Below are 15,370 nucleotides of genomic sequence, written 5' to 3' on the forward strand. Positions count from 1 at the left end.
AAACGACATCCTCACTTAATCTGGCGGGGCTCGCAGTCCACGCCGGGCAGCAGCAGCCGGGCGGCCTGCCTCACGTCGTCGCTGTCCACGGAGAAGCTCCGTCGATGTTCGGTGTGGGCGACCGCCACGCGGATCCACTCCATGAGAGGAGGCAGCACGAGGAAGGGCCTGCACAGCAGAAACCACGTCAAACTCACATGGAGACGCTCACTTTTTTTAAAAATCCGAGTCGAGATTGTCACTGGGGGGGAGAGAAATTAGCAGCCGAAGTGGAGAAAAACAAAATGTTGGTCTGGGCGAAAACGAAAACAAGAGCAATCAGAGATTTCTGACCTCGGCCAAGGGAAGACATGGACACAGGGAAAAATTCCACTTCCAGATCATCTGCCTCTATTCATATATTGTATTTTAGTTTGGTGATCCCATGATTCCGTTTCATAATTTGAAAGAACACAACCTTCTTCCTGGTTCACATCAGAACCACGGTTGAGAAGCCTCATATCTGCTGCCTCACATCGGAGCGCAGCGGCACAACACAAACCACACTTCCCAAAATCAAACACGCTAAAACTCTATTTCCCATTTAAAGTGACGGGATAAGCAAATAACAATATATAGCAACATTGAAAATTGTCATAATTGTTTTTGATCTGGATCACCAACAAACTTTAATGGGTTCTTTGATCAAAATGCACCCGTGAACCTATTTTTTTAAAAATGAAGATCACCTTCAAATGAATACGGGTGATTTTATAATGTCCTTTGGAGAACCTCTTTCAAAAAAGAAAGTTGGAGGCTTCGTATCTCAGGTGTAAAACCGATTACATCGTTGATGGACCCTCAAAGCAGCGAGATTCTCCGAAGGTGGGCAGTGATGATGATATCCGTCATGTGGCCTGAAGTCTCTGGTCCTCTGTGGTCCAGTACGAACACCGTCTTTCTCCGTGTCGGAATTTAAATGAAGCGTCTCAAAAAAATCAATCCAAAAGCGGCGGAGTACGACGTAACAATCGACCGGCACAACAACCGAACACGGTGACGGATTATTAAGAATGAATAAAGAGTTGGTGAGTATCTGTCCTATCATCCATCCTGGACGCCATTTCTCCTCCAAACAATCCCAAACGGCAAAGAAGCCAAGCTGCAGAGCAAGTTGTGCAATCATGACTGTAGCTGCTGTTGATACGTTTAGCACTCAGGCTGCTTACGTTGATGGAAAAGTGTTTCCGTAGAAAATAACATAACGTGACCTTTCTATGTTAATGTGAAAAAACAAATCCTCCCACTCCTTCGTTCCCCTTTGAAATAAAGACCGTGGTCCCACCAAACTTTGTAGTTAGAGATGCTCCCGCAGATACGACACGGAATCAATGTCGATCATTTACAACAGAACAGAAAAAGACTTGGACGCTGCTGCAACCTCCAGAAATTACCTTCTTTAATCAAAATCAGTAATGGGTCCTGCCCGGCCGACATGTTCATATTTCATCATTTTATTTCCTGTGTGTGTGTGTGTGTGTGTGTGTGTGTGTGTGTGTGTGTGTGTGTGTGTGTGTGTGTGTGTACTAAACATGTTGTTTCCCTCCATTCATCTTCCCCCCCTCCTCAGAGCTCCAGCAGTTCCATTCAGGTCAGCCATTAATCACATTATTACACTTCTTGTGCTTTGTCAAATCATTGCCACTAATATATTTCTATTTCATTTGGTCACTCCAATGCAGAAAATACGGCTTTAGTGTCTCAATTAGTCATTCTAACCTTCCTCGTTCTCACTGATGTCATTTGCAGCCATGTTTCATACAACAACACATTTAAAATCTGTCCGACACTCAGAGAAATGCTTTGGAACACGTTTGTGAATTGAATTTTAAGATGAGAAGGAATCCATCCATCCGAGACCGGTCTTGGTCTTGATTCCGTCCTGGCTCCTTAAAGTCCTGCTCTTGGGATGTGCTGGTCTTGGGCTTCTTCTGGTCTTGGTTTATGGATGTCCTGGTCTTGGTATGTTCTATTCTTGTTATTGGGATGTTCTGTTCTTGGTCTTGTGATGTCCTGGTCTTGGTCTTGGGATGTCCTGGGCTTGGTCTTGGGATGTCCTGGTCTTGGTCTTGGGATGTCCTGGTCTTGGTCTAGGGATGTCCTGGTCTTGGTCTTGGGATGTCCTGGTCTTGGTCTTGGGATGTCCTGGTCTTGGTCTAGGGATGTCCTGGTCTTGGTCTTGGGATGTCCTGGTCTTGGTCTTGGGATGTCCTGGTCTTGGTCTAGGGATGTCCTGGTCTTGGTCTCGGGATGTCCTGGTCTTGGTCTAGGGATGTCCTGGTCTTGGTCTCGGGATGTCCTGGTCTTGGTCTTGGGATGTCCTGGTTGTCCTGGTCTTGGTCTTGGGATGTCCTGGTTGTCCTGGTCTTGGTCTTGGGATGTCCTGGTTGTCCTGGTCTTGGTCTTGGGATGTCCTGGTTGTCCTGGTCTTGACTCACCATCAGAGGCCCAAACCTTTCCAAACATTTCCCTGCTGCTCCAGTAGAAACCTGCACCATCGTCTGGGTTCCAGCTACGATCTACATCAGGAACTACATTCAGGAGAAATCTGCCAAAGTGCCTAAAAAAACCCACGGTGGTGTTGGAAAAGAAAAAAAAGCTCCTCTATTGAGATGCATATTAACAAGGATAATGATCACCTCTTTATGTCAAAGAGGGTTTTGATCTCCTGGAAAGACGTGAATAAATGAAAAGGCTTTTGAAAGATGCAGAGCTGAAGATGATGAAAGTGAGATTTCTGACGGGTCGTGTTTGTACAGCGAGCAGAAAAAAGAAACGGAATGCAGCCGAGGCTGTTGGACACGATGATCACAGGTTAGCTTCAATCAAGTTATATATATTTTTTAAGCTCAAAGGAAATTTAACATGGAAAATGACTGCTTATTCAAGGCAAAGCGATACATGGTTACAACGTCAACACACGTCGTCTCAATACAGCGAAAGACGGACTCCACTGTGGTACCACTGCAAATTCTAAATATAAGAAAACTGCAGTTAATTCGTTCATCTAAGTTGTTTGAACAACATTGAAAAAAATTGTGATTGACAGGGAAAAGACATAAACACAAAAGTGGTGATAAAGTGAAACCTAAGCGGGAAGAATGCAGGTGGTTCTGGTTAATAACTTGGGATGAATTGCACTTTTCTTTGTAACTTTAGTAAATGTATCATTTGTATTGTTCGTTTGTATTACTCACATGATCGGACTTTGATCATGATATAATTTGTGATAAATACAAACGTATGCAGAATGTCTGTGTTCTGGAGATTAAAGGTTTTTTTCTCTGTCTCTTTGGCTTATTTATAATCAGTTCATTGCACAATTTTTCCCAATTGTGTTTTGAGCGCGAATGTGTTCAAGGCTCTTCAATATAAATATAAGCGATTGGTACATAAAGCCCATTCAGGATCTCTCTTTTTCTCCTCGATTGCACTCAGCCATTATTTCTCTGCCCCTTTTTTTTCTAAACGATTCAGGATGCCTTCAACAACAAAAGCCTGGAAGAAACCATCGATTATGACAGTCGGGAGTAATTCTCACTCAGATCCGAGCTTAAACGGTCATGAAAGAGAACATTTCCCTTCAAGGCTTGTAACACCACAAAGTAGTCCCTGGCGTGTAATAGAAAGTCTGAAAACATGAAATAAAATGTGTTGATTCTACGTTATAGTGACTTAAATTAGAACACGGATTGATCAGTGAAGGCCCCTTCGGAGTGTTTCTCCCTCGTGGCCCCCTGGCAACGGGAGTTTCTCCACAAAGCGTTTCCAGCTGAAGCTGAGAGGAACCGTTCGGGACTGCGGTGTTTACCGTTTGCACAGCCCTTCTGCATATTGGCTTGGAGCTCATGTTTAATCACGGATCTCCGATATTGACATGCTGACTCGTGCACATTTTATATCTGCATCGCTTTTCACTGAGATTTATCATCACTACCGCCCCCCCCCCCCCAAGGGGGCCTGGACGTTGACCCCCTGGCAAATGTTAAATGAAGCTACACAAAAGGAGGAAAGATGCTTAAAAAAAATAACATTCGATTAATAGTTTATCGTCTTCTAAAGATGCGTTGACGACAGATCTGTATAAATCACAGCGGCGATTTATCTCCCGTTTGCGATGTTTTTCTTGTTACGTAAGAAAATCCTCCACGAGTTGTTTCATCCCAGTTAATCATGTCTCCTCTCTTCTTCCTCTCTGCTGCTGTTCTGCAGCCTCTCCTCCACTCGTCTTAAAGCTTTCAGCGGAATGCTAAATAGAGAGTTTTTCCTCTCCGGGGACCCGAGACTCTGCTGACACGTCGCTCCGCCTGACATTCCTCGTGCTCCCCAGGGCCGCGCAGAGGGAGTTTTATCTGTTCACAGTGCAGGAGAGATGTCGGGATATCTGTCCGTCCGTCCACTGCACTGAAGTCCCCCCGCTTTCAATCGAAGTCGGACTGTGGGGAGAATAAAACCCCGTGTTCAAGTGAAAACACAATTTTTTTTTGGGGGGGGGGTGTCCATTTATATGACAACAGTGCTCGGAGACACTGAAGGCGTAACTTGTTGAAAATGGCTCCTTGGGGGGAACCTTTTCTGAAATGTGTCTGGTCAATCTGGACAATCAGAACAATGTGTCCTCCATTGTGTGACGACTCCCGGTCCAGGTTCTCCTGGACCAGCGAGCTTTATAGTCGACAGTCATCATAACAACAATCCAACTTGGTCGCCGTTGCTGCCGTTGTGTGTCAATCAGTCAGTCAGTCAGTCAGCCCTCGATGTTTTATATGTTAAACATCGAAGCTCTCCCTTCCCCCACAGGGCACCCTCCCCCCCCCCGCCCCCCCAATTCTCCAACCTGATAATGGTCTTGTCCACACCAGCAAAAACTGTTTTTGTCCCTGCCCAACTTAAAAAGTTTCCCATCCACAAGGGAAGCGTCCAGGCAACGCCATGGGAACGACTCGTACATAAGCCAGGCCTGTGGGGGGGGGGGGGGGGGGGGGGGGGGGGTCGAGAGGTGGGGTGATGGCATCATTGTTTTTAAATCTTTTCCACTCTGAAACTCGGACAGGGCCAGAGTAAGGCCCCTGACCCCCGGCAGCTCGCTGGCCTTCAGTGTGTGCAGCTCGGTTTATCATTATAAGTTTTCCTCTGAAAAGATTGATAAAGTCTATTTTTACCAATGTGACCTGGTTGTTGCCTTCGTTAACAAAAGTTGGGGCGAAGGTTATGTTTATTAAATGTTTGCCAGTTTTTGGAAAAGACGGCCAAAAAAATAATAGTGGACGTGTTGCTCAAACCCGACAAAAATATGTGTGTCACGATGTCTGTCACCATCTAATTTTGCCTGAATTCCTCTTTTTTCGCCGAAATACGTATCGTGAATTATCGGTTCGTGTATACAACGCACAACTGACTTCTGGTATCATGTGTCATGTCCAGTAACGAGCAACGCGATTGATGCCATGTGGTCTACACCTTTTGAAAGGCAGCCTCTGATTGGTTTGTAATCCTCTGACTCATCCCAGCGCATTCAAGCGCTAAAGCAGAGAGGAGGGTTTCCCTTTCCAAGATGCTGAGGGATTATATCTGCAGAATCCACACAGGTGGTTAATTATATGGACCTAAGATCTTTCTAATTTTTCACTTCCAAAATGAAATGAGAAAAGGAAATAATCTTAAGAGACAATATCCCTCTCCTCCCCCCCCAAATTTTGAACACCCATATTTTTGGGACGGACACCCAAAACACCAATTTCTGCCTAAAACCATGTTCTCCACTCTCAGCCAATCACATGCCAACTCACTCCATGTGACACAGAATAGTAGGAACCAACAGAACCACATCATTATTTACCCGCAACAACATGAAGTAATTCAAACGGCCAGGACAGATAATGCAGGAGTGGCGCGATGGATCAAATAACCTTGTAATCCAGTGGTTTCCATGGTGACAAATGTGCCGCTGGCGACTGTATGCGCTCTGTCTTTGCTTTGAGACTCACCTCTCGGTCTGCAAGGTGACCTTGGAGGGCTCCACGTTGGGGTTCTCCCACTCCATCTGGGGGCAGTGCATGAAGTAACACAGGGTGTAGAGGGCCTCGGGCTCCCAGTGAACCACGGTGGTGTTGGTCTTCTGGTGGACGGGCGTCCCGTTGCTGGCGTTCTTGATGTGCAGCGGCTGGAGGTGGTGCATGGCCCGGGACACCAGGTCACCTGCAGGACCGGGGTCAACACGTTAGACTGATGCACGTGTTCCCAAAAAAATAAACAAACAAACACACGTAGAATCTCATTGTGGCCATCGAATAAGACTGTGACAGGAAATGTCGTCCTGCTCGCTCAGTACAAACCTATTAGCTGCAGAACTGTGGAGGCACACTCCCCCATTCACACACTCTCTGATTCACCACACATTTAGTCATTCACACACACGCTCTCACACACACACACCGTGTGCCCACACAACTGCCTTGAAACAAATCTTACGCACACGGTGGAGCGTCTCTCAGAAAAGCACTCAGATGTTTCTCACACTTCTTTCATTCTCATCGTATCTCGACTTCATTTTCCCCTTTTATCTTCCTGTTTTTCCCGCGTGGCCACTGTGAGTCACCGGGAAGTGACAATGTGGGTCAGCGAGCGCATCAACGTGCTCAATAAGACGGGAAAAAAAAACATGTAAAAGGAGAAGCGTGCTCTGCAAATGGAATATCGGGAGAGGAGGGGGCGGGGCTACAGGCCCTGTTTTTAACACTCGATACGTTTTGGCTCTTCATTTACAACAATGACGTCACGAGTCTCTAAAACAGCTCTTTTTGAAAATGGCTTTCAGAGAAATAACAGACCTCCATGTAAATAATAATGGATGACCTCAAGGTGTTTGTGCTGGTGAGCCTTTAGAATTCACCAGTGCTTTTCAACCAACTACATTTAGCACGACATCATCTGCATACATGGAATAGCATTTCTCTTTCAATGAACTCCGATTCTGTGTCTTATAACTTCAGCCGTCAGGGTGCACTGTAGAAAAATAATATATGAAATAAAATGTCTTTGCATTTTTGAAGGTTTAATGCAAATCCCAATTTATACATCAGCCTATGACACAAGTCCATTAAATACTACGTGGCAAACTCCATCATAGCTACAGTACATGTACAGTTCTCTTATTATTCGCAGTAATAAATTCATTTTAGCAGTCACAAAAAATACGAGGAGCCTTTGGAAACTGACAAACCATTATTTTCTTTAGTGACCTAGTGACTGAAAAAAAGGACTGTTTTTATTCAAGTCAAAAGAACAGACTTTTTTATGACAAAGGGAGCGATTCTGCTAAAAGAGCCACAACTTCCTCATATTGCAGCGACAACAAAAGGTGGACTGAGCAAGAAATGAACTGGATCGTCACATTTTAGTGTCTGTAGGCAAATTGGCTTTGCATAATGACACCATGATTACACTTTAATTCAGTTTAAACACACTTGTTCAAACTCCTGAAGTTTCTCAGCTCGTCCAACGTGAACAATTTGAAGCACTTGATCCAGCTCGTGCAGTTTTACAGTGTAACGACGGAGAAAGGTGAAATCCTCTTTCTCACACTTGCACAACTGACAACGGGAACGACAGCAGATGTGTTTGGGAAGCTGAAACTGTGGGCGATGATTAGACTCCTGCAATACTTCACTTTATTCACAAATGAGAAAAAAATCCGAGAATATCTTTCCCCAGATAACAACTCGCACAATAAAAACCTTTGAGAATGAAGCAGCTGCACATATTAAAAAGAAAGCCTTTGTTTGTTGGTTTCTCTGAGGAAGAATTTCGGCACTTGTTGACTCATTTCAGTGCAAAACAGTTTGAACACAGAATGATTGAAGGAATAAATGTATATTGTCATATTCTGAATCCATTTATAGGACAAAAGAAATATTGTTGCATAGAATAATGTAATAATAGCCAATATTATAATAAGTTCCCAATAATGCAATGAGCCAATATTGTCAATATTAATCAGCCAAGAAGTCAGTAATTTATTAATACATAAACATGGCATTTTTTATGAAAATAAAATTACATAATAATAATAGATAATGATTTTGGCCATATTAAATGCAAAAGAAGCCCAACATATATTTTCCAATAATTTGATTAATCATTGCTTCAGAGGCATTAAAATATATTGAATGCTATATTGTCATAATGCATGAAAATGACTTTTTGTGCATATAGGGGATGACAGAGGACTCATACTATGCAGCTCTCTTTCAATTATTATTTCTTTTAATTCGTTTTTTGGACTTTTATTTCATCATTGGTGTTTAGTGTTGATGTGTAGAGTCGTAATTTTCAGATTGAGACGGCTGCACAGCAGCTTATTGATGAGGCCATTAAAAGAAAAGCCCAATGTTGCTCTGAAAATAAAGAAAAAAAACTGTAGCGTGGGTTCATTCCTCTGAAAAATGGATGCCCCCACCGATCTAATTACTTCTTCAGTTTACTGATGCTACAGGCTTTTGGAGCTCGGATAGAAAACGCAGATTCTCGTAGCGGCGACCCGAGCAGCACGCAAATGGGGCAGAACGTGTGAGAGTCTGTGAGAGAAATGGCAAACGCACATGTATTTGCGATCTGGTTTCATTGTTTATTCCAAAAATACCCAACGCGAGGAAAGTTGGCCCGTGTTGAAATAGCGACACGGTGAGCCGGCGCCCGAGGTTCTCCATCTGTCAGACTAAAGGCCTCTGACAGAGTTCACAGGCAGTCGGGCGAAAACAAGGCACAGTTTGCACTCGGATGCCGGGGAGTATCATCGGCGGGAGAGAATACAACCATAAATAATTGAAAACAAGGCAAACACGCTGCGTTGGCATGATTATGTGTGACTGGAGAGGAGCTTCCCGTCTTGCGGTTTGATGCGGGGAAAGATTAAGGCGAGCTGCCGAAGGTGCTGATTGCAGGACGGAGACAACGCGGCCCATCCGGCTGTCGCACTGAAACCGCCGGGCGCTCGGATAGGTCACCAAAATGTCAGGCTTGGACAAATGCTGTTGGTCTTTGACCGTGATTAGGACTGCAAAATTAACAAACCCGCTTTGATGAATCCAGTTTTCTCCCAATTTGTGACGATGCCAGAGTCAGGGAAATAGATAAATGGTCCATCACGACAGACACTCCCATTCTGAGACCGGCCGTCCTGCTTAGTTAGGATCAGCTCCAGCAACCCACAACTGGATGGGCGGACGAGGTCATTAGATGGGGTTTGCCATAAGAGTGGGCTACAGATATGTAGTAAGTGTTGGTGGATGGAATAGTAACAGCTCATACAGTGGTCACACAAACCCCCAGCCCTCCCTGTGGCCTCGTGAACCTCCAAAAAGAAACCACCAGCTGGCATCGCCAACAGATTCTGTTCAGCGGAGAGCAGACGCAGCTCCACTGTGACCATCATCCTGATCATCAAGCTCTTGAGAAAAAAAGGTGAGAATCAACATCTTGACAAGAAACCCGATTTACACATTCGTCAGTGGGAACCCAAAGGTCAACAGTCTTGGAGTGTTGCCTTGTTGAGGATGGTGCACTGACCTCTACGCTGTTGGACGCAACGTCCTCGAGGTCAGGAGCGATGCCAAGACAAACAACTCGAAATATCTCATGCAGGAGGAACCTGAACACCTGACTTATGTCTGGAGACAAACCCAGGGGTCGTGTGCCTCTTGGCACCAGAACACCACAAAACAGAAACTAACTCTAATTTCTTTGGTTTTTCATGATTGAGAACCATCTATCTTTGTTCTTGCGTTCTCAGTCTGTGTAAAGAAAACCCAGACATCCCTGTACCTTCTACCATTCCCTTCGGGTGAACCTCAATCTGGGCCTGCTCCCAGTTGGACATGCCTGGTAAACCTCCAATGGGAATCCAGCAGGGGGCGTTCTTCCTCGTCACCATGGCAGTCTGTCTGCCTGAAGCTGTTCCCCATCCCTCCATCCCTCCATCCATCACTGGGGAATAAGACCTCAAAGTACTTGAACTGCTGCCATCTGTAAATTGTGCCAGTTAAAAACCCTAAAACCAACAATGTGAGATGCTTGAAGGAATCTTTGGCTGACTTATTGTGGATAAAGACGTTTCTGTGGTAATAATAAGTCCGGCACACACTTTTCAGAAACTTTTTTTATTCTAAATGTGCTGCCAAAATACCGTGTTAATTTATTCCTCCATGTCCAAAACTGCACCAGGGGTTATAGTATCCTACTTAGTCTAATCACAGTTTGAAGAAATTAGAAAAGTTTTCTTGATTAATCACAAACTATTTAGCATTCACAGCTGCTGAACACTCTGCCGGTCCAACTCCTTAAAAGTGAGAATTTATCCCCTCGCTTTGAGCAGACAAACAGCCTGACCCCAGGTCGTTAAAATAAATCAATATTACCTATAAATAATTGCAGAAAGCAATCATTACTCTACAGGAAGTGCAGGAGTAGGCAGACTGTTTGCTATTCACGCTCGGTGCTCTGGAGTATTCAGCAGGCGGAGAAAACCTTCCCACCTCAAGCGCTGCAGCGATTCCCCGTGCTGCTCGGTGGGTGTTTGTGCAGCTTCTCCACGACAAGCCGGAGTATCAAAAGGGCAAAATGAGACATTAATAAACGTTCAACAGACAAAAACAAAGAAATACGCATTTATGTTACGGATATGGGAAACAGAGCTGCTTAGTCAGAGAGCTGGTGACACTCCAGTGTTTTGATAAAACAGAAGTGCGAGTCGTGAGGAAACTTGGTTCTTATTGTCCATCTCCTGTGAACGACTAGTTGCCGCCGCCGTGGTTCGCGTGTGCAGCTGCCGCTTTTGAGAAAAATTGCGCTTTCCTCCATTTCCATGGAGACCGTCTCAGAGCATTAAAAAAAAAAAGAAAAAAAGTTGTGCTTTACCTTGTTTCTGTGGTGTGATTTATTTATTTTTATTTTAAAGTTCAGTTTTCAGAGACTGCGAGTACTGTTGTCATATAAACGGCCCCCAGAACGTGAGCATCGGTAGACTTGAGAGTGATTTGAAGTCCAGAAACTATGGGAGCTAAAACAAGAGAAAGGTGTTTTACCTTGTATAAGAAGAGATGGTCAAATGTACCTGCATCCACTTACTTGTCCTGTTTGTTAGAGGACTATTCTCTCGCTACTAAACTTTACTCAGGCCAACAATACGACAGAGACTATGACATAAAGTTTGAGATGACAAAATGAACATAGTTCAGCGATACGATGGAGACGTTGGCAGAAATCACAACACTACAGTGCTTCAAAGGGAAACCTATGTTATCTCTTTGAGATCTTCATTAGTGGTTCAAGTGATTTTGATTCTGTCACCAGGATGACATGTGCTTTTTCCCCCCCTCCTTTGCTGTGATCATCTGAGCAACACTCCTATGGGCTTCATGCGTCGTCTCATTTGAATCGGTCGTCGGGGAGAGATTAGTGTCGTCTTTTCTCACCGGCTAAGTCCTTCCCTCTTGAAAGGACTCGCTACCGAGCAAAACTTTGTTCCTGTGAGAATAAAACTAGTAAAACAGCTCAAAGCTGAAACATCTGCTATGAAGGAAATGTTCCTTTCTAAATCCCTGCAGTGAAACCAAAAAAAAAAAGTCCCATAAAGCTCATAGGAGGTCACTTATGATTCACCCTGACTCCAGCGCTGGTGGCCTGAACCTTCGGAGGTTTGCGGGTTCGAATCTCACAGTGGGATCCACGAGCAAGACTCTCTACTTATTTGTATATGTGAGCAATAAGACCGTCTTGATTAGCCCTTCTTCTTCTTCTTCTCTGCTCCAACATGCTGTTTTCAAAGAAGTGCGTCTGGTTGTTGAGGCGTGAATCCAGAGCCGATGATTTAGATCTTATATATGTAGAAACTCACACTCAATCATTCTACGACATCCGAGAAATCGCACACTTTCGACAACCCTCACACCTCCTTCAATCTTCAGGCATTCCAGAGCCGTCACATGCTGGAGCGCTCTCATGTTCAAACTGTACAACTCTCACACGGTTCAGAACTCATGACCTCATTTGCCTTGTTCTTTTTTTTGTTTTTGCTGCATTAAAAGTAAATCAAGTTTTTGGTTTGTTGTTTCCGCACAGCTCATGACAGGTACCAAAACTTCCCTCCTCTGACTCATGTGAAGTTCAAACACCTCCAGTGAGACCTCGTTGAAAACCTCCTGGCATTAAACTCAAGATACTTTTCAAAAGCAACTTTCACGGTTGTTTTTGTTCATATTTGACGACCATAAATAGGCCAAATTGGGTCGTTTCAGATCAGAGAAGACGGCTTTTTTGCTGCATATTTTACTTTGTCTGCAGGTATAGTGAAGCACAAAGTGATTATCTTCTGGCAATGAGCGGCACCGCGGGCGCTGCTTTGACTTATTGTACTCTGACCTGTGTCTTCACTAATTCGACAATGATACATTTTTCTTCAGGAATATACAAGCACAAACCCCCAAAAGCATTTTTTTTTTTTAAACCTTTATGAATATCATTTATCATAAAAATCATTTACTTTGTGAAGCAATTAAATTGAAATGATATTTTGGCCACATTAAGCATCAACAGTCCTAATAATAAAATACATTAACATATTTAAATGTTAATGTTCTGGTTGATGTCGACTAAAACCTCGACTGTCACTATCATCAGCTTTTATTCATGAGAGAATTATTTGTGTTACATCATGAGACGTTCACACAGAATTATAGATTGTGTCACGCTGAGTAATGAGTCACGCATGTAAATTCAGAGAGTAAAAACTGATGACTATCTGCACAAAATAAGTCGTTTTTTCTGATTCTAATGAACTTAAATCTCCGTCAACCTGCTAAGAAATGTCATTTTACCACCGTGACCTCAGCGTAAAATGCCCGTGTTCATTATTTCCTATGAACGTGGTCGGCCCAGTGAAAGCACCAAACTTCAGTTGCGTGTTGGGGTCAGTTTAAAAACGCAACTTTTTAAAAACTCTCAGGGTAGAATCTTGTGACAACACTTCGACTCAGTTGTCCGTGTGCTCCCATTATTATTATTATTATTGTTTACTGCTTATTTTTCTCTCCACAAAAACAAACAACAGCACCACCTAGTGGCCGTACATGAAAACTACAACCTTTTCAGCATTTCTGCATTACATGGTTCTCAAAGTGTCGTGTAAATGTAAAACTTTTCTTAGAACCACAAAGACGATGCGCTTTTACTTGAACTGTCGGCAGGTAAATGGAGCCTCAATGCTTTTCTTGGAGTGCTTCAGAGAAAATGGCAAAAATAAAATACAAATATTAAGCTTTATTATGGTTTAAATTTGTAAATGTCCTCTTATCTTGTTGCCAAAATATAAAGGATATTTTTAATGGGAATTTTGATGGTATTTCCTCCACTGACTCATCTAACCCTTCTGGGAAAGAACAAGCTTTGTTCCCCCAAAAGAGAAAAACAAAAAGTCTTCACACTAATGAGATGGATGAGATGCATGGCCGCCTTTGGTATCATTTCATAAAAAAAAAAAAGAAAGAAGAAAATTAGGAACAGCACACTTAACCCTTTAACATCTATTGTCAGGAATTTACCTCGAAAAATCTTCGTCTCGGCACAAGAAATATGTCAGTCAATGATTTTTTTTCTTAACCGTCATGCAGCGTCCGGCCACTAGTCGGAGCTACAGAGCCGTCGGACCCCATCAGAGAAAAAAAATGTGTGTAAATCTACCAGAAGTCTGCATTCAGACGATTTTTAATTTTTTCCATGAGAACTTCAATAACTTCAAGGAGCCGACTGTAATCCAACATGCCGACGTGCCGGGGGGCAAAATAGATCCTGAACTTGGAACCAAATCGAGGTCTTCAAACCACTGAACCACTGAAATTCCCTGAAATCATTTGAGCTGACGCGCAGCGCCGCCACTTTGCCGCCTGGTGTTAAAGTCGAAGCGGCACATTGAGCCCGTGAGCCCAGGAAATTAAAATATATTTGAATTGTGCGGCCATTTGACATGATGAGATTCAAGCACTTTGAGTCGGCTCGCTAATGAAAAAAACAATGAGCCGAGCAGAGCATAACCGCGGCAGACGGAGAGCGAAGAGCCGGCGCGCGGCGCCTGACGGACGATTCCTCGGCGGTCCCGTGACACGCCGTCACGGCTGATCGCTCCCGTGAGGCCACGCAGAGGACGTTTAATCACCACTTGGTAATACTTGTGACTCAGAGCTCTGCCTCCGGGGCACATTAGCAATTCCATGGCAATGATTAATCGCAGTCAATTAGGCGACACGTCATGATCAACATTGATCTCGCAGATACGTCTACTAGCAGTGGAAATTAATCGCCACTCAACAGTTGTGATACGAGGGGGTCACTGGTGATGTGCTTTAATGGGAGCTTTCAACAGACCGGTCTCTCACACCCTCCATTCAGCTGAAACAGGCGTCATCAGGGATTCGAACCGACGACCCCCCCGCAGACTTGTAAGACTGAAATGATGTATTAAAGTAAGTCTGCACAGACAAAATCTTTGTAGTATATATTTCCCGTAAACGGCATCACTTCTGCACAGAGAATAAACCAAAACAATAAAACAAGAGCATCACGACTCATTACTACACATTTCCAATCTAGGAGTTTCAATCGATCACACCAAAGTCGACATGTTTACAAACAAACCAAATTTGTGGCCATCAAACTGTGTTTATGCTTCCGAACTGACGCCATCTTGGGAAATGAGTTTATCAGATCTGAAAGATGGCGCCGCGGCAGCGCAAACAAAAATATCAACATTAGACCAATTCAGCCGGTAAAAAAGGCAGAGGATACCAAAATAAAAGTCTTCAAGCCACAAGAATAATGTGAAATGTTATGAAATGAATGATTAATCTTTTTTGCAGTGCAAATCAAAATCTGGCAGGATCAAGTTTATAAACTGGATCAACACACCCGGGTATTTTCAGAGAAATGATGGAAATACGTGTTTGTATGAGTGTCATGACAAACTTGTAGGTATTGACGACGTATTAGAGACGTACATCAACAACTAAAACTGGCTCCTTCATTTTAAACGTTTCCCGTGTGGATTCTTTTAATGCATTTTCACAATCTTATAATCTTAAGTCACCAAACAACCTATAATTCATGATTTTGGACATTTAGAGGAAACAAACAGACGACGTTTTACACGTTTTAAAAGTGAAACAGTAAAACTCCCATTGTGTCCGTTTACATGACAATGGAACGCTTTTTGGAAACGCTCCACCTCTGTCTCAGTGGAAACGGGGAAAACGTAGCTTTTTGAAAACGGCTCCCTTAGTGAAAC

General features: G+C 43.6%; 1 protein-coding gene across 1 annotated transcript in view; it reads right to left on the bottom strand.

The window, feature by feature from the left end:
- Positions 1 to 15,370, bottom strand: part of LOC308146531 (ankyrin repeat and BTB/POZ domain-containing protein 3-A) — a gene marked incomplete at its 3' end in the record, with an annotated part of 173,639 nt that overhangs the window by 19,886 nt on the left and 138,383 nt on the right. Inside the window, exons 3-4 of the mRNA XM_080518405.1 lie at positions 6,027 to 6,237; positions 16 to 168 (exon numbers count right to left, since the gene is read on the bottom strand). Of these exons, the coding sequence (XP_080374531.1) occupies positions 16 to 168; positions 6,027 to 6,237 (364 nt within the window). The remainder of the gene's footprint in view (positions 1 to 15; positions 169 to 6,026; positions 6,238 to 15,370) is intronic.

This window comes from Blennius ocellaris (genome assembly GCF_963422515.1).
Source record: "Blennius ocellaris genome assembly, chromosome: 22".
Classification (NCBI taxonomy): Eukaryota; Metazoa; Chordata; class Actinopteri; order Blenniiformes; family Blenniidae; genus Blennius; species Blennius ocellaris.